At 38.9% G+C, this 19,841-nt stretch overlaps 2 protein-coding genes across 4 annotated transcripts in view; one reads left to right on the top strand and one right to left on the bottom strand.

The window, feature by feature from the left end:
• The window catches only part of LOC105219881 (putative polypeptide N-acetylgalactosaminyltransferase 9), a 112,177-nt gene that overhangs the window by 14,198 nt on the left and 78,138 nt on the right, over positions 1-19,841 (top strand). The gene's annotated exons all lie outside the window — the stretch shown is intronic.
• On the bottom strand, positions 13,957-14,370 carry LOC128922887 (uncharacterized). Its single transcript, XM_054235274.1, has one exon. It carries the CDS (start codon positions 14,368-14,370, stop codon positions 13,957-13,959), a length of 414 nt encoding a protein of 137 aa, XP_054091249.1.

Consider the following 19,841-nt stretch of genomic DNA (forward strand, 5'->3'; position numbering starts at 1 on the left):
TAGTGCTCGAAATATGCTGTTCGTTTATTTACTACACAGCTTTTCTTAATCTGGGTAATAAAGCACCACGAAAGCCCAGTCGCAAAGTAAAGGCGCAGTAAATAAAAAGAAGCAGAATTCAATGTTTGAAGATTTGAAGTCATTCATTGCAAGTAACTACAAATAAGCACTTCCGTTGAAGTAGAAATCGTTTTATTTTCACCATTTGCCTTTTTGGACTACTTACAAGCTCTAATTTATTTTCTGTGTGTGTGTTTCTTATTTTTCTTTTATTACTACTTTGTTGATGTGCCAATGTTTCCTGCCACTTTTCGTTGCTGAATTGATAAGCGTTTTTATGTTCCGAGCATTTGAAGAATTCCGGCTTGTAAATGGTGATTGTTGTGGCGCTTTTCTTTTTGCTTGTTTTCTCTCTGCTAAAGAAAATGTCAACACACACATTTAATGATTGCTATACAGATTAAATTACTTAAGTATGTATTTATAATGTATGTGATTGGCGTTGCAACCGTTTAGCCGGTTATAGCCGAATCGACGATAGTGCGCCACCTCTCTCTCTCCTTCGCAGATCGGCGCCGGTTGGAGATCCCAAGCTTAACCAGGTCGCTCTCCACCTGGTCCCTCCAACGGAGTGGAGGCCTTCCCCTTCCTCGGCTTCCTCCGGCGGGTACTGCATCGAACACTTTCAGGGCTGGAGTGTTTTCGTCCATTCGGACAACATGACCTAGCCAGCGTAGCCGCTGTCTTTTTATTCGCTGAACTATGTCAATGTCGTCGTATAACTCGCATAGCTCATCGTTCCATCGTCTGCGGTATTCGCCGTTGCCAATGTTTAGAGGACCATAAATCTTGCGCAAAACCTTTCTCTCGAAAACCCCAAGAGTCGTCTCATCGGATGTTGACATCGTCCAAGCTTCTGCACCGTAGAGCAGGACGGGAATGATAAGCGACTTGTAGAGCTTGATTTTGGTTCGTCGAGAGAGGACTTTACTGTTCAATTGCCTACTCAGTCCAAAGTAGCACCTGTTGGCAAGAGTTATTCTGCGCTGTCATCATCAATATCATCGGCGTACGCCAGGAGCTGTACACTCTTGTAGAAGATTGTACCTTCTCGGTTTAGCTCTGCAGCTCTCATAATTTTTTCCAGCATCAGGTTAAAGAAGTCGCACGATAGTGAGTCACCTTGTCTGAAACCTCGTTTGGTATCGAACGGCTCGGAGAGGTCCTTCCCAATCATGACAGAGCTTTTGGTGTTGCTCAGCGTCAATTTACACAGCCGTATTAGTTTTGCGGGGATACCAAATTCAGACATCGCGGCGTAAAGGCAGCTCCTTTTCGTGCTGTCGAAAGCAGCTTTAAAATCGACAAAAAGGTGGTGTGTGTCGATCCTCTTTTCACGGGTCTTCTCCAAAATTTGGCGCATGGTGAATATCTGGTCAGTTGTCGATTTTCCAGGTCTAAAGCCACACTGATAAGGTCCAATCAGTTTGTTGACGGTGAGCTTTAGTCTTTCACACAGTACGCTCGATAGAACCTTGTATGCGATATTTAGGAGGCTGATCCCACGGTAATTGGCGCAGATTGTGGGATCTCCCTTTTTATGGATTGGGCAGAGCACACTGAGATTCCAATCGTCAGGCATGCTTTCTTCCGACCATATTCTGCAAAGAAGCTGATGCATGCACCTTATCAGTTCTTCGCCGCCGTATTTGAATAGTTCTGCCGGTAATCTATCGGCCCCCGCTGCTTTGTTGTTCTTCAAGCGGGTAATTGCTATTCGAATTTCTTCATGGTCGGGTAATGGAACATCTGTTCCATCGTCATCGATTGGGGGATCGGGTTCGCCATCTCCTGGTGTTGTACTCTCACTGCCATTCAGCAGGTCGGAGAAGTGTTCCCTCCGTATTTATAATACAAGTTGGAAAACATGTAGGCGTGAATAGTTGATGCTGTAACTAGTATTAAATGTGTGGAATTTAGAATTATTTCGTAAAGAGGGGATTATAATTGTGCGATTATATATAAAATAGGCGGTTTTTGGTTTTTGATTAGACATTTTGTTGTTATACCTTTAAGAATTAATTTAAGAATTTTTCTTTAGATTTTGGAACCCCTTGAAGAATACTCAACTTACAGCAATACGAAGCGGGACTTGGGTTCCAAAAATTTTGCCAGAGGTTTTGGCAACTCCCTCACCTCTTAAAGAAGCTGGAAAGAGACAGTAGTAAAATAAATTAATTGAATGAAATTGGGTTCTACCCTGAGATAGTTAAAAGTTAGAAATAGTAAGCCCAACCAGGTCGAACCAAACAGTTAATATATGACATTAAGATCATATCTCCTCAATGCCATATATAAACTACAGGTAATAAGAAATGGATATATATATGGATATTTTCCAAGATCGTTAGTTCTGTGTTTGGTCGATTCAGGGATGTCCATTGGTTCCATCGAAATGTAACATAATATAAAATTGTGTGTAGAAATCACTAATTAAGGCTATTGGCGGTTCTCCAAAGTGTTGGCTACATTCAGGGTATTCTTCCATTTTACAGTTCAAAATTTATGTTTCATATCATCTTCATTAACTGTGGTGTCTAGCTTAAAAAAATTTTAGCTATAGGTGATATATTATATCTTTAAAGTAATTGTTGGTTGTTTGTATTACAATAACTAAATGTTGTCTATGTTTAGGAATTGACTTTCGATTTCGCAGATCTAAATTCTACTATTAATTGTATTATTCAAGTTAATATTCTACACAAATATTTTATACATAACAAAGTATAGCTTGGAATATATATTAATTTCAGCTTTTCTTTCTTTTCAGATTAATAATCCGGTAAAACTATAAAAAAAATCTCTAATACATATCCCCCATCTTATTGACTGATGTGTTTACTTTGAGGTTCATCTTGTAAAAAAGTTTGACTTCTATCACGATTAGCTTACATAAAAAATATTTATTTATATAGATTGTGCAATACATATTCAAATTTGTTTAATTTCATTTAATTTTTTTCTGTTTTTCATTCATTTTTTTTCAATAAAATATTTTTTTTTTAAATCCAAACTAGCAGCTTTTTTAAAATATCTTAACAAAATTAAAATGTTCAAAATATGCATACAAATAGTACACCCAAAATAACTTGTATTATTGAGGTCATCAAAAAAATTCTAATGAAAATCTTCAAAAATCCGGTACTTGTCACTTCGTTCCGCTTTCTAACGCTGGTGGCATTTTCTTTGTTTTTGAGCAAATGAAAACAATCTTAAATATAATGAGCAAATTTGAGCTGAAGAGTTAATAGTTTTGGTCATTTACAAATTGCCGGGAGGAAAATATTTAATTCATAAATACTTCAGTTGTTATATTGTTGTATAGAAAAATTTAAATAATATACAGTATATACAATTTTATAGCCCAAATGACTGCCTGTGCCCTTTGCGAAAATGTGTAGTCATTGAAAAAGTTTTTCACAGCGGCACCTGCCAGTGGCAGTAAAAATACTCACAAACATATTTACAAACACACATAGACACCAAAGGCTGACTATTTGTTTCACTGCGAATCAGAGTCAATGATCTCTTGTTTGCATATATGTATGTAAGTGAGTATGTATTTATTCGGCCATAAACATAACTATACATATTTGTATACGAAAGTGTAAAATTAAGCAAATTCGACCAAATAAACATCGGATCCAAAAACACACAAAAGTAGGCAATTGGCGTAAATAAACAATCAATTTTTATTGTTGTTGTTGTTTTTATGTTTATTTTTGCGCGCTGCTGATTCAACCCAGAAGCGAGTGCCTCCAAAATGTGCGTGTAATAAGAATTTGTTGTTAAGTGATATTATTGGCAATTGGTAAATTGGCTATGCAAAGCAAGCTCAGTATCTGAGAGAGCATTGGCTTTGCTCCGAGGCTGCAGTTCGTTGGTTTTAATTCGGGAAGATATTTTCAATAATACATATTGGCTGTGATAATATATGTAATAAAGATAGAAACTCTGTCCGCTGCGGTTTAGATGACATTTTTGATACCAATTGTAATTTAAACCCTGTTGTTGTAGTGATATTATTTTGCATGCTTTAAGAAGAACTAATAAAATTTTAAGTTTTTATTTTTATTTTTTTTTCAAATTAAAATCACTGAATTAATATTTAAATAAGTGGCCAGAAAAATAGGTTTATTTTCTAACATCATTTTAAGTACAATGTATAGCATATTGACATATGATACCGCGATGTACTCAGCAGCTGAACGCTAACACGTCATTTCAAAACATTCGAAAAATTTAACATTTCTCATATACCACACGTTTTTGTAGAAAAAGCAAAAACAATACCAAAAACATATGTTACCTTCATGCTTATTTATATAAGTTTTCTTCGTTTTTCCACTTTAAAGTGAATATGTTTTTATTGCATAATTTTTTCGGAGTTTTACGAGCGTGCGCTCTGCGAATACCAGGTAAATGCCAATATGTAGAACCAAAAAATTAAAAGTACGCAAGGAAAGAACCACTAGAGTAGTAAAGTGGTACATGTGAGTTGCTTTTAGTGCCCGCGGCTGGCGAGGTTAGCCATATATGATTGCGCGTGCGTGGCTTGCTTGCGGCATGCCACCACAAGCGTTGAGCCTTTTACGCTCGTAAAAGAATAAAAGTAATAAAAAAGTGTAAAGGTTGAAATGAAAGAATAATTCTCTTAATTAAGAGGTATCTATGAAATAAAGAATTGCATTCCAAAATGTTGCTTAAAAATAACTCTAATGAAAACCAATTTCCCTTAATATAAATAAATTTCCTAATAAATTGCAGTACGCCTATTTGTAGGCAAGGAATTTATTTTAAGGAAATATAGTGTACATACATAACTTTGGAAGAAGCTTATTATGTATGATCTGTATTAACAGATGTTTTTTGTACATATAAATTAAAACATCGCTTTTCGGGAATTTACTCGTTCATATATACTAAGAATTTAGCTTTGCCTACATTTATATATATATATTTGGCGTAGGAACCGCTTTAAGCGATTATAGCCGAATCCACCAGAACGCGCCACTCATTCCTCCTTTTTGCTTTTTGGCGCCAACTGGAAACACCAAGTGAAGCCAGGTCACTTTGCACCTGGTCTTTCCACCGGAGTGGAGGTCGTCCTCTTCCTCGGCTTCCTCCAGCGGGGACTGCATCGAATACTTTCAGAGCTGGAGTGTTTTCTTCCATCCGTACAACATGACCTAGCCAGCGTAGCCGATGTCTTTTTATTCGCTGAACTATGTCAATGTCGTCGTATAAATGGTACAGCTCATCATTCCATCGTCTGCGGTATTCGCCGTTGCCAATGTTTAGAGGACCATAAATCTTGCGCAAAACCTTTCTCTCGAAAACCCCAAGAGTCGTCTCATCGGATGTTGTCAACGTCCACGCTTCAGCGCCATACATCAGGACGGGAATAATGAGCGACTTATAGAGTTTGATTTTGGTTCGTCGAGAGAGGACTTTACTTTTCAATTGGCTACTCAGTCCAAAGTAGCACCTGTTGGCAAGAGTGATTCTGCGTTGGATTTCAAGGCTGACATTGCTGGTGTTGTTAATGCTGGTTCCCAGATAAACGAAATTATCTACAACTTCAAAGTTATGACTGTCAACAGTGACGTGGGAGACAAGACGCGAGTGCGCTGACTGTTTGTTTGATGACAGGAGATATTTCGTCTTGTCCTCATTCACCACCAGATCCATACGTTTCGCTTCTTTATATAGTCAGGAAAACGCACAACAAACGGCGTTTTAGTATGATATAAAAATAAAAAGCGGAACAGTTACCAAATCAAAAAACGTCCTATAAAAATTAGAAGTGTTTTTGCTAAGCGCATATTTTATTATTTTCTTACTATACGAGTACTTTTTTAATTCAAATAAGTAATTTAGAGAATGAAAAGCGTGCAGAATTCCAAAAATATTCTAAATATATGAATTGTATGCCAGTTAGAAACTATTGTAGAAACCCTCTTGTTTATTCAGCTGACATATTTTTTAAAAAGTGGTATGAATTAATGCGTGCTTTCACGTGGATATATAACTTCAATTCATCTTGAAATACGTGGCTGTTTAAATATGTTAATAGCTTAACCCTGCACTCTTGTAAATTACATAATTTTCAGTTTAATTTGTATTATGTGTATTCTGATAGAATAAAAGTACCGAAATAAGTCAACTTGTTCAAATATTTTATACAAATTATACAGAGGAAAATTAAATTTACAAGAATTCAAGGTTAAGGGTAATGACACTTTACGCAAAGGGCGAGCACGTTTTCTTTATTCTTGAATAGAGCAAATAAAAGCATGTGTTCAGCAAGCTGAAAAGTTATACTATACTCTTTTAGAGCCGAAATTCTTTGGCTGAAAATTATCGAAATATTATTCTGCTTTTATGTATTTGTATCTACGCGACAATTAAACATATTTATTCAAGTGTTCAACAATTTAATGTGTTTGTTAACATTTTGCACTTCAAATATAATATTCTGAGTAAAAATAAATGCGGTAATTTAGTGACTGATGCGGAAATAAATGTGCACAAAACTTTCCACACGAAGATTAAAATGTTTGTTTTTCAAAATTTAACACTTCCTACTCAGTATTTGTTTATATACATATAAAATTTAACCATGAACATATAAATGCGGAAGGGATTTTGCAATCGAACACAAAGGGAATTAAAAACTATACATAACCTTAAAAATGGAATCTATTTCAACGCTACGTCAGAACTTTAACTAAACGTTTTCAAACTCTTCTTACTCTTTCCCAGCTTTCTACTCAATTGCAAACACTATTTCCTCGACGTTTTGGCATTCGTTTTAGCCCACAAGATTGTAGGATTCTTTCTGTATCTTCATCTTTCATCTTCGCTACTTTGAAATTTTTAGAAAATTTATTTAGCTATAATTTTTTCTACTACAAACTTCTCTGTGTCTTTGCATTCGTTTCTTTTTCCCCTTTTTTATTGGAAGCTGTCATATCCATATTTCATTGAACGCCGCATTCCTATGCCTAAGAAAAATATAAAAAGTTTACATATGCTTTGAAATGCTTTGCAAGCAATACTTTCTTGTTACTGTTGTTGTTTTGAATTGTTTTTTTTACGTTTTTTTAGGCTTGTTAAGGTGAGTACAACACATTTTGCTTTCGTATACAGGCAACCTTGTTACCGCATCCCCGCCAATCAACATGCAAATAACAGGAGCTAACACCCGATATGCCAATATATGTGTATGTGTGTATGTAGTAGCTATAGTAGCGCCCGCAAAAAAAATCGGTCGTCACCTCCAACGCCATCGAGTTCATTGAATTCTTGCAGCTAGTGTTGTTGTTGCTGTTTGATTCTGTTTCTTCCTCGTTCTGCTTGCATCTACGCGTTGTTGTTGTTGGCCAGTCACCAAACTCATGAATAATTCTCCAAAACAGGTTCCTTGTTTTGGCAGCCACTGTCACTGCCAATACGCGTAAGCATCTGTGTGTGTACACTTGCTGCACCTTTTGCACTGTCTCGATAAGGTGCATGTAGTCATCAAATGCAACATTTTTCATGCAACAACAACAACTGTAGCGTGAAGCACACCGCATGCTGCCGTTCGTATATGAGTGTGTGAATGAGTTTATGAGTATGCTTCTATGGTTATTTCTCATTTAGGCCTATTTATTTGTTTGTGACTTTTCTTAATTGCATCATTGGTTGCGGCAAAATCTCTTCCTGGTTGTAATGACACAGCGCTCGAAGGAGAACCGTGGAGTCTATATTTAGGAGTGCAGCGAGTTTCTAGTGAGTGAATATGTTGTGAATAAATGTATCTTCATAGGGTAGTCCATGAAGTGGTTAATCTTTTCATAAAATGTTGGACTGGTAAAAATTCGATGGATTTTCCTTATTGTTCATGGTCCTTACGAAGTAAATCGGAAAAGCTATACCTAGGCAAGTTTCTTAGCACCTACTACAGATTTCCAACTCATTTCTTTGGTAAAGTGTGTGCTATCTCCCATTTTATGACAGTCCAAACTTATTTTGGGGATTTTCTTGATATTTTCATCCACATCAGTCTCTTTTGGACGTTAAGGCATATTGTCACGAATAGTATACTGCTTGTAAACAAAATTTTTTTGTTTTTTTGTTATAAACAAAATTTTTTCCCCAAATTCTTTTTCTTCAAAATACCAAAACCTGAGTCCCACGTAATGTCACACCTCACCAACATATTGTCGACATTTGTGAAATTTATATACTTATCTTGAGAAGATCAGAACATATGAGTTCAGTGCCTTACTTTATTAATTATTTCTTGTTGATATTATTTCAGAATTTATTAAAAATGACAGCACTGGATAATAATAAAAATAAAGTCTCATTTAAATCAAATCTGATAATATTGATATTATTTTATGTTTACAAAATAAAATTTATTAAATGGTAGAATTCTGTAGAATTATTTGCTTATACAATTCTTCTTAAAATGTTTTTTTTTTGGTAATTTTTAACTAGTTATTTCATATTTCGCTAAAAAATCAGGTGGTAACTAAAAAATATATTTTATAATTTTTAGTAAATTTAAGGTTTAAACGTTTCACCCGTTGCTCGGTACACCACTAAACATTCTTGTTAATTCCAACATTTTCGCACAGTTTAGTTGCCAGTAACCTTAGCTCCCTATCCAATTTTGTCCTTAGAATAGCACACCATAATCAACTGTTTTTACTCAGCAACTGCACCTATCTTTACTATTTTATATTCCTCTACAGGAATAGATATTAATTTTTCCATAATATAGATTTTATATCATCACACCATATACATACACATGTACTTAGCTATATACTTGCATATTAATGAGTATGCACTTACCAATGGTATATGTCAGCGCACTTATCACCGCAAAGAATGCGGCAGTGGTCACATAAATGTTCGCAACTACGGTTAACCATAGAACAAACACTCTACCATACATACAAACATTCATATGTACATGTAGCTATCTGCTGCATGTTCTTTTGTGCCACCAAAGCAATGCAGTTGCTGAGTTCTTTTCTGCAAGTCACAGCAGGAAATCTCAATTCTACATCATTCCAAACAATTCAAGCAATTCTAGCATTAACAAACGTTTGTTACTTCAGGAGCTTCCTTGCGGTTGCCGTTTTATATGCAAGTAAGCTCATATATTGAATATCTCTCATCACATTTACGCATTCCCTGGCTCCTAAGAAGACTCTCTGCGCAATCTAATCATCATAAGTATATAGCTGTTGTTGTTATTGTATGTCTTTTTATCTTCTACTGCTTCTATTGCTAATGCTGACGCTGTCGCTGCGGCCACAAGTCGTTAGAGTGTGGTTTATAAAGCTGCATTCATCGGATACTTCTAAGCTTCTTCGTCATCTTCGTGGTTAGCTGCTTGCAACTCGAATTGCTGGCTTGCATCTTTTGTTCTACGCCATTCTTTACGTTTTTTTCTTCTTCCGTGTGCTTAGGTTAAAAGCGGGAAATCCAAGTTGTTCGGAGCTTGTTGGTGTTTTGTTGCGATCTGCTGTCTTTAGTCTGGCTTTAGTATGCATGTATATTTGGTTGTGTGTCTCAGCTGCAGCAAACGTGTTCGCTTGCATAACGAATCGTTCACGTTCTCTTGGGTGCTGTAGATGAGCAAGCTACGCTGTCGTATCAGTTTACAATGACTGTATTTATTTATAGGTTAGGTTAGGTTAGGTTAGTCTGGTAGGCCTGCAGGCCACGCATAGACCAGTTATGGTCCTTTGCGATACCAGAATGGAGTGCCTTTACGTGTTCCCTGAGTAGTAGTCATCGTTCAGGATGCCTGCGCCTGTCGTGAATTTTAATACTTTATGAGGCTTCACTGACGATATCTCCTCTAACTTATCGTACTGTGGGGCCCCTAAGTACCTAAAACGCTGTCTCGCTAACGCAGGTCTAACGCACAAGAGATGCTCCACTGTTTCCTTGGTGCCCTGCTCTTGACATTTTCTGCATTCCTCCCGATCTGACAGCCCCATTTTATAGGCATGCGCCGCTACAAGGCTGTGACCGATAAGAACGCCAACCATGGTCCTACAGCCCTTTCTATCGAGCTCCAGTAGGAACCTTGTATATTTTTGATCTACCGCTTTGCACATGACTTTTGCAGTTTTACATCCCGGCAGATCCTTCCAGCGAGATATGATTCTTCTTGCCATGCACCTGTCTATGTCATCGTATAGAATGTGCATGGGTTTAGCGAAGTTGATCATGTTTCCGGGTGACAGCTGTACACCACTCTTGGCAATCCCGTCTACGATTTCGTTGCCCTCGATGCCTTTATGGCCTGGCACCCAGTAGAAGTGTAGCTTCATATTTCTGGCGACCCTCACCACTGCTGCCCTGCTGCTCAGGACACTTTTGGCCGATATTCGACACGATGTTACTGCCTTGATTGCCGCTTGGCTGTCTACGTAGATGTTAATTTTAGAGTATTGGCCTTGTGCGCTGGAGGCTAGCTCTGCTGCCTTCCCAATAGCAAAGACCTCTGCTTGAAATATACTGCAGTGGTTCGGCAGTTTGAATGGTTGTCTTATGCCTAATTCCGGACAGTATATTCCTGCACCTAATCCTTCATCCATTTTAGAGCCATCCGTATAGATATTTAAGGTGTTGCGTGTAGTTACGGTGCCCTTGCGCCAACCATCCTTTACCATGTTTACCATGAAACCTCTTTCGCAGTTGTAGAATGGGACCAGATAGTCGATACCTGTCAGACTGCTCTTAGCGACCGAGCTGTGTCCGAAGGATCTGTATGTGAATTCACCTATTGCCATCAGTCGACCCGCCGATTTCGCAGCGCAGCTTTCGGCAAAGAGGTCTATAGGTGGCAGGTTTAATATTCGTTCTAGAGCAGCCGTTGGGGTGGTTCTTAGGGCCCCCGTTATACATAGCGCTGCAAGCCGCTGAACCTTTTCCATCGGCTTCCGATACGTAGATTTTCTGGTACCCGTCCACCATACCAGAACCCCACCCCGTAGAGCAGAATTGGTCTCACTATTGCTGTGTAGCACCGGTGCATGAGAGTGGGAGAAAGCCCCCAGGTAGTTCCAAGCATCTTCCTGCATGCATACAGAGCATTACTGGCTTTCCTCACTCTCTCTTCCACATTGTACTTCCACAGAAGTTTGGTGTCCAAGACTACCCCCAGGTATTTGGTACGGTCCTTGAGCGGGAGCTCGGTCCCATTTAGCGAAGGGGGCCTCCATGCAGGTGTTTTGTACCTTCTAGTAAACACCAGAAGGTCTGTCTTTTCCGCATTGAGCCCCAGTCCCGCTTGTGTTGCCCAGTTATTGACAGTGCTGAGAGTGCTGGTCATTATACTGCTGACAGTGTGCAGACATTTTCCCGTTATTAAGATGGCGATGTCATCCGCATACGCTGTTATCTTGGGAGCTTTTTTTTTCAAACTGTTTTAGTAAGTTGTTTACCACTAATGTCCATAAGAGTGGAGATAGCACTCCGCCTTGCGGAGTACCTCTACAGACTTCCTTGGTCACACTGGCATCATTCCATTCTGCTTTTATCTTTCTAGACATCAAGAGGTTTTTCACCCACCTTTGTATGACAGGCTCAACACCCATTGTCTCAATACTTCGCAGTATGGATTCCGTAGACACATTATTGAATGCTCCCGAAATGTCCAGGAATGCCCCCAGAGCATATTCCTTGTATTCTAGAGCTTTTTCAATGTTATATACCAATGAATGAAGTGCAGTCTCCACGGATCTGCCTTTTGTATACGCATGTTGCGATTTGGACAAGCTGCCAGGAGGCGCTGTGTCTCTTATATGTGCATCTAGTATTTTCTCCAGCGCCTTCAGAAGGAAAGAGGTAAGACTTATGGGCCTGAACTCTTTCGAGTAGGTTGGATTGTTTTTACCTGCCTTCGGTATGAAAACCACCCTACCCTCTCTCCATGAGTGCGGTACATAACCAAACCTTAAACATCCTCTGAATATCACTCGCAACCACGGCACGACCAGCTGCATTGCGTTCTTTAGCATGGCTGGAAAGATGCCATTCGTACCGGGAGATTTGTAAGAGTCGAAGGAGCGGATTGCCCATTCTATTTTATCCTCCGTGATTATACACTCGGACAGGATAACAGCAGTATTTCCTTCGTGTGGAGTGTTAACCGGGTTCTTGCATCCCGGAAAGTGTGCGCTAACTAGAACCTCTATGGTGTCCCTGCAATTCTCCGTCCACTCTTCGTTGTTTCTGCGAACCAGGCCTGGCGAGGGGGGGCTTTTAGATAACAGTTTTCTAAGTCTTGCCACTTCATTTGTTCTTTCAAAGCTGCTACAAAAGTTTTTCCAGGACTGTCGTTTGCTCCTACGCATTAACTTTTTGTAGTCTCTTAACAGATCCTTATATTCATTCCAACATTCCTCGCTCTTGGCTAGCTTGGCCAAGTTGAAGATTTTCCTTACACTGCGTCTACACGATTCGAGCTTCTTGTTCCACCAAGGGGGTCTCGTTTTGCGTTTGGGCCGCAGCATAGGACAAGCGGAATGATAAGCTTTAGTAAGAGTGCTACAGAAGAGATTCACACCGTCCTCTAACTCTTGTGGAGAGTTGAACACGCACGGTCTAAGTCTTTTACCAAACAGTATTTGTCGGTAACGTACCCAGTTTGTAATTCTGGGGTTTCTTCTAGCCTCAAGTCTAGCTTTAACCCCCTTTCTAATAGAGAAATGTATATATCTATGGTCAGAGAATGACGGTGTACTTAGCACCCTCCAGTTCTCAACCGTTGTACCACTACTGGTGTAAAGTGTAAAGTCTAGGACGTTTTTCGAGGTTGGTCCTATATACGTAGGTTCCTCCCCCCGGTTTGCTATCACTAGACTACTCATTAATATAAAGTTTAACAGGGACTCACCTCTTGCATTGATGTCTCGGCTTCCCCAAATCGTGTGGTGCGCGTTAGCGTCAGCCCCAACTACCAGCGACTGTTTCCTTCTGCTGGATGTAGCCACCAGCCTCTGGAGTTCTGCAGTCGGTGCCTCGCCGTCATGTGGCATGTAACAGGATGCAAGGAGTATGAGCTCATCCCTGCAATCCTTTACCGCCACCACAGTCAGGTCATCTGTGGAGAGATTTAAGTTAACATGGGAATACAGCTTTTTGCTTACCAGTACCGCCGTTCTTACCTGGTTAGTGACGCTCGGAGTATATGTTGTGTAGTTAGGTGACTTTAGTCCAGCGACCACGTTACCCGATGCTATCCATGGTTCCTGGACTAAAGCCACATCGTAGCCGCCCTTCTCTAGATTGAGAAGGAGCTCGGCAGATGTGATCTCACTTTTGTTGAGGTTCACCTGAAGTACCGTCAGCTCCTGGTTCATTAACCTTAGAGTACTGATCAGGTGACCCCTCCACCTCCTGCAAGACTAATGAAGTCGCCATTATTTCTTCAATTCCGAGATCTTTTTCGACTTCACCCGTCTCCAGTGTGTTTACATTGCCATCCGCAGGGTGGCTCTTTTTGAGGCGAAGGAATACGCTTCCAACTCCCCACGCCATCATCCCGAATCTGGCATATAAAATGTCGTCAGCCGCCTTATTGATTTGGAGTATGTAGCTCTGGCCTCCATCTGCGTTTGCAGTTTTAGCTACGCTCAGTACTCTTCAATCACTGGTCGGCACGTCCGGCTTTTGTCGTTGTAGCAGTCGAAGTGCATGTTCCGAGGTATCACCACCTTCGCTTTGGGAACCGACGGAATGCTGCTCCGATCCACAACTTAGAGTTTCGCGTCCTTCCACAGGTTTGGAAGCGTTCTCACTGCTTCCTTCACCCATGTCAGCAACGGGTCGTCCTTACATTTAAGGATTTTGACGCCACCAAGCCACTCTGCTCCATCACTTTGGCATTGGTGCGCTAGGATCGGCGTCCATCCTCGAGAAGAGCTCTTCTAGTAGCTTCATTTCGACTACTTTCCACCTCTCCTGCGACATCTGTCCCAGCGGGTTACTGCGGTCAATGAGAGCCACGATCAAGTGTCGCTTTGCCACCTCATTAGATGCCGCCGCTGCTCTGGACGTTGTCGGCTTGTCGTCCGCTCGCTTGACTTTTGGCTTCTCAGCCTCGTCTTTTGTCTTTCTTTTCTTTGTTGGCGCTTTCGGTTCGCTCTCTGTCGACCGTTGCCTCTTCTCAGCAATATGCTCCTCGATACGGTTAGCAAATGCTGAGTTCGAGGCACTGCACCAACTACGTGAGGCAAAGTGCGCTCGGCCGCTTTTCACCTCCTCTCTGGCCCAAGCCAACCATTTCATCTCCTCTTCACTCAGGTTGGACTTGCCTTCGAGTCGGTTACAAATGCCGACCGCCGCTTGTATCTCGATTTGGCCTTCAACCCCTCCTTGCTGGGCTTCTTCCGGGACCCTCTCTTGTTGCCAGAGTTGGAACCCTCGGTCGAATCCCGCGGAGAGCGAAGAAGCTCTTCCTCTTTGTCTGTATTTATGCTCACAGCGCTTTCTGGGTCCGAATCTTCATGGACTGCGGAACCCGCGCGCTGCAGAGCTGGTCTGGCAGTAGCATTACAACCACCGCAACCTGCTCCCGTTGCAGTGGAGGTGTGGCCGCTGGCGACACAGCTTGAAAAGTCGCTGTGCCCGCCGGTGGTAGCAGCCTCGTCTCCCACCGACGTTTGGGCTGATATCCCAGCCCGCAGTTCTTATTTTTTGTCCTCCATTTTGAGTTTTTGTATTCGGGGGTCTCTACCCCTAGCGTTTTATACCTACCGCAAGGTACCTCACTGGCAATGGCTGATGTACTCACGCCTCCACCGCCCTATGAGGATACATATAGAGCATTCCAACATATGATGATGGATGTGGAGTACATCAGCCTTAGCTAGATGGCTTGAGACCCCAGCAGTGCAGGCAGCGCCACCCATTGCCCAGTCGACACCCGCGCGGAGGATATAGCCAAGAGGAATTTTTGTCGACCAAATTTATTTATTTTCTATAATTTTTTATAGAATTTTATATAATAAAATTGTTTTGTTTATTTGTTTTATTATAGCTTTTATTTTATCTTCGCTTTACGAGTATGTACACAAAGCTGCTTTGAGTAGAGTGGTGACAATCTCTTCTAATATCTACTTAGTACTAAATAGCTTTCATTTCTAATGTAATCTCATGAGAATTATAAGAATTATCCTTCTTCTATAGACCTATTTGTCCAATCAGTGAAATTCATATGAATAAGTCTTTTTTTTTACTGTTTAACTTTTAATGCTTCATTTAGGAAAAGGTTTTGAATTCTGAAAGTTATATTAGAACTTTCCATGTTGATATTGCTAATCTTTCTAAAATTAGGTCTATAAATACTAAATCAACCACATTCTAAATCACAAAATGTGGCCACATTTTCTCACCCCTTACATTTTTTCCACCAAAGCTTACCCACACACACACATATACTCCCGCCAATGCTTAATAGCCAACTTAATCCACTGAACGGCCATTAGCTACTGTATTCTTTGTAAGAACGAGTAATGTTGCACCCTGTGCCCAAGACTCAGTGGCATACAATTAAGTTTACGCGCTGCATTGTTTACTACTTTGTGGCATTCGCACAAATGAGTTAATGACGTGTGCTAATAGCAGTAGCTGAAAGGCGCCAAGCGCCATTATATAGATGCTTTGTGAGTGAGCTGCCGCTACTTACTTTTAAAAGGATAATGGCGTTATAGACTGGTTGATCGAAGGTATGCTGTGTGTGAAGAAATGCAGGGTGCGGTTTATGTGGCAGGCGCTAAAGAAGAAGATTTTGCACATCATTAGAGGGAACTTCAGTTTTGGTTATTATATAGAATTTCATTTTAAATACTGATTGGATTTTTCATTAATCAGGGCCACTTTTCCTACATCTCATTTTTATAGTCATTATACCCTCTTACGCTTTTGTAGTCGTGTTTACTAAAGTCATCACTCGATTCATCTTGTCATGTTCCTCAGGTCTTATTTGTTGGAAGGTTTCGTTTAAAATAACTAATTTATCTGATATATTAGATTGTTCGCAAATATTCATAAAACAGTCTCTTGACTCTTTGACTGTTAATTGTTTTTATAAGAATTCCAGAAATTTTATTTATTTCACACAAATTACATAATCGTCTGCCTTAAATTATGTTATTCTCACCCTTTTCATAAGACATACTTTTTATCTGAATGAATGGTTGCAACACCTTTAGTAGAATTCATGCCACATTGTAGTCGATATACATCTCTATTCGGGGTAAAGACCAGCTGTCGATCTTCCTCACTTCCATTAGTAGGGAATGATTTAATTTTAGATCGACTCCGCTTATTCTATTATATAAATTATTTTTAATTCGTTAGTTATATAGCTTGTGGTTTAAATTTAGCCCGTTTACCGCACACGAAAAGTAGGTGTTACGAAGCTTTAACGGCGGCGTTGCTTCTTCAATTTATTACCTTAGTAAATGTTTTTGTTGCTGTTTTTTTTTTAAATGCAAAATAACCTGTAATCATTTGAGTTATAAGATGTTTTTGGTTTTTGGTTTTAGTTTCAGATTTTGATTTGTTAATCTAAATTTTTAGATTTATGGGTTGGATTTTAAAAAGTTAAAAATTATCTGTTTCGCCTTTTGTTTGCTTACTTCATGTGTGGGAATATTATTGATTGATTTTGTTTTTAGTTTATGAATATTCCTGTGTTTGTAATTATCATATGTATATAGACGCCTTTAGTGGGACCAACAAAAGCCTATGGCTGGACATGAAACAAGTCTCTACTGCTACAGATTTTACAGATCTATGAAACCAATGTTTAGCGTTATATAAATTCAAAACCGATTGTGCTCTTCGAAATGGTTTGTATTTCCTAAGTTTTTTCGCATTAAAAATCACTATGATCTCTCGGGTGAGTTTACGAGGTGAATTAAAAGTTTTACAATGATAAACAAGGCTATTGTTATAAGTTTTTAATAACTATTTTTTGGACAAAAAGTTGAGTTCACATTTTTTAATGAAATTCTGAAATGAGCTTTTAAGCTTAAAATCAAAAAATGTGGATTTAACCTTTACAAAATTTGAGTTTCATGTCGTTACTATATTGATCAGTGCTTCCAGTTTTTCTTTTCTTAAGCACCCTGTATTTATTTTTAGAAAACTGTGTGCCAAAAATAACAAATAAAAACCTAAAATATATAAAAAAAATTAAAAGTGTAAAAATATAATTATAAAAACTAAAAACAAATTATTTCCTTAAAAATATATTAACGAGCGTAACATTTTATTATGCCGACTTTTTATTACGTCTTAGTTGGCTGTAAATAAAGCATTTAATTGCCACTTCTTTAAAATCTAATAAAGACTAAGTAAAAATAGATTATTCAAACAAGTTGCTAGACCAGACACAACAGCAATAACAAAGACAACCTAAGTAATTGTAAAATACTGCAATAATAAATTTTATTAAACATCTTAAGTTTATCGTTTGCTCACAAACAAATGCAGCAATCCACTTCAAGAGACCGTCTGCTACAGGTTTTCAAACGCTTGCACTCGAAGGCAAAATAATAATAATATTTTTGCAAGTAAAAAATCTTAAAATCTAAGTAAATCTGCGCAACAGCTAAGAGGCTGGTTGCATTCGTGTTGGTCAACTGGCGACCTTCAACATTCATATTGCCGTTAATGAGTAGACAAGCTGACGGCAGAGCGCGATTGTTGTTCTTTGCGACTGGCAGATGAGTTGTCGCGACAACATTGTCACCAAAGCAACTCTTGGCCAATCTCAGCTTGAGCCACATCATTACCGTTAATGGCGAATAATAAGAAAATATTTTCATTTATTAATATTGTCCTTAACTACAAAGCAAACACGTTGATTAAAAAATATTTGCGTAGATATTCTTGTTCTTATCTTCAAAGCGCGTTACGTCAGGTAGCGCGGCAACTATTCACTGTGTCTCTTTAATGACATGCTATTATAAGTTATTGCGAAATATTTCCAAAATCGAAAAGAGCTATAAACAGCTGCAAAAAAAGGAAATACAAAAGTATTAACTGCATATGAGACTGAAAGGTGAAATATTAATGTTTGGTGGCGTCAGCTAGAGTGTAAAAATGTTTAACAAGGAAGGATTTAAATGAGAAATGTCATTTGGAAAATAATAAATAAGCAAACTGCAAAGGTGAGGTTAGACATATTTCGGCAGATCGCGAAGGTTCTATGATTCAAATAAGAGTCATAAATTCAAAGTATGTGAGAATTAGGAGTCTTTGTTCGACCTGTATACATATGTAGATACGTATGTATGTATATATCAATGCGTTCACGGTTCACGGTACCAACTTTAAAATATGTAATTACCTATAATTCTACATATGGTAATCTAAATTTGAAATTAAATATTTTCTCTTATACAATTTAATCCGAATATGTAATTTTACTCCGAAAATACAATAATTGTTTCTATTTGATTTGCGATGTTGGGGTTCCTACAAATTAATCGAAATAAATATTGTTTCGTTGGCATATATAACTCCGAAAATATAATTGAACTACGAAAGTACTATACAATTTAACATGTTAATACCATTTTAGTTTGGTTATGTGGTTTCACTGCGGAAATAATGATATACTCCGAAAATAGACAAATATTGAAACACTAACTGTGATGTGATTTGCTATGGCTGGGTATTTACCAATAATATTGTGGTACTGAAATAAATATTTTTCCTTTGGAAGAAGTAATTTCCGAAATAAAAATTTCACCGGAAATATAATTTTTCCCGAAAATGTCAATTTCTTACGAAAATGTCAATTTACTCCAAATAATTTAAGATCATTCCTTCCATTTCTGTAATATCATTATCTCTAAATGTGTCCAAAAAAACATGTTTTACAATATACGAAACAAATTAGATTTCCTACCACCTATTCTTAAAAAATGTTTTTATAACATAGACCATAATGAAATCTTTATATTACTCTGAAATAGTTTTACTCCGAAAATGAAGCACAATTCCAACAAGTAAGGAAGGGCTAAGTTCGAGTGTAACCGAACATTTTATACTCTCGCAATTTATTTATTTATATATATATATATTTGGCGTAGGAACCGCTTTAAGCGATTATAGCCGAATCCACCAGAGCGCGCCACTCATTCCTCCTTTTTGCTTTTTGGCGCCAACTGGAAACACCAAGTGAAGCCAGGTCACTTTGCACTTGGTCTTTCCACCGGAGTGGAGGTCGTCCTCTTCCGCGGCTTCCTCCAGCGGGTACTGCATCGAATACTTTCAGAGCTGGAGTGTTTTCTTCCATCCGTACAACATGACCTAGCCAGCGTAGCCGCTGTCTTTTTATTCGCTGAACTATGTCAATGTCGTCGTATAAATCGTACAGCTCATCGTTCCATCGTCTGCGGTATTCGCCGTTGCCAATGTTTAGAGGACCATAAATCTTGCGCAAAACCTTTCTCTCGAAAACCCCAAGAGTCGTCTTATCGGATGTTGTCATCGTCCACGCTTCAGCGCCATACATCAGGACGGGAATAATGAGCGACTTATAGAGTTTGATTTTGGTTCGTCGAGAGAGGACTTTACTTTTCAATTGCCTACTCAGTCCAAAGTAGCACCTGTTGGCAAGAGTGATTCTGCGTTGGATTTCAAGGCTGACATTGTTGGTGTTGTTAATGCTGGTTCCCAGATAAACGAAATTATCTACAACTTCAAAGTTATGACTGTCAACAGTGACGTGGGAGCCAAGA

This window comes from Zeugodacus cucurbitae, chromosome 6 (assembly GCF_028554725.1).
Source record: "Zeugodacus cucurbitae isolate PBARC_wt_2022May chromosome 6, idZeuCucr1.2, whole genome shotgun sequence".
Taxonomy (NCBI): domain Eukaryota; kingdom Metazoa; phylum Arthropoda; class Insecta; order Diptera; family Tephritidae; genus Zeugodacus; species Zeugodacus cucurbitae.

Excerpts from the sequence above, each read along its gene's own strand:
- LOC128922887 (XM_054235274.1), bottom strand. The coding sequence starts at position 14,370 with ATGAAATGGTTGGCTTGGGCCAGAGAGGAGGTGAAAAGCGGCCGAGCG.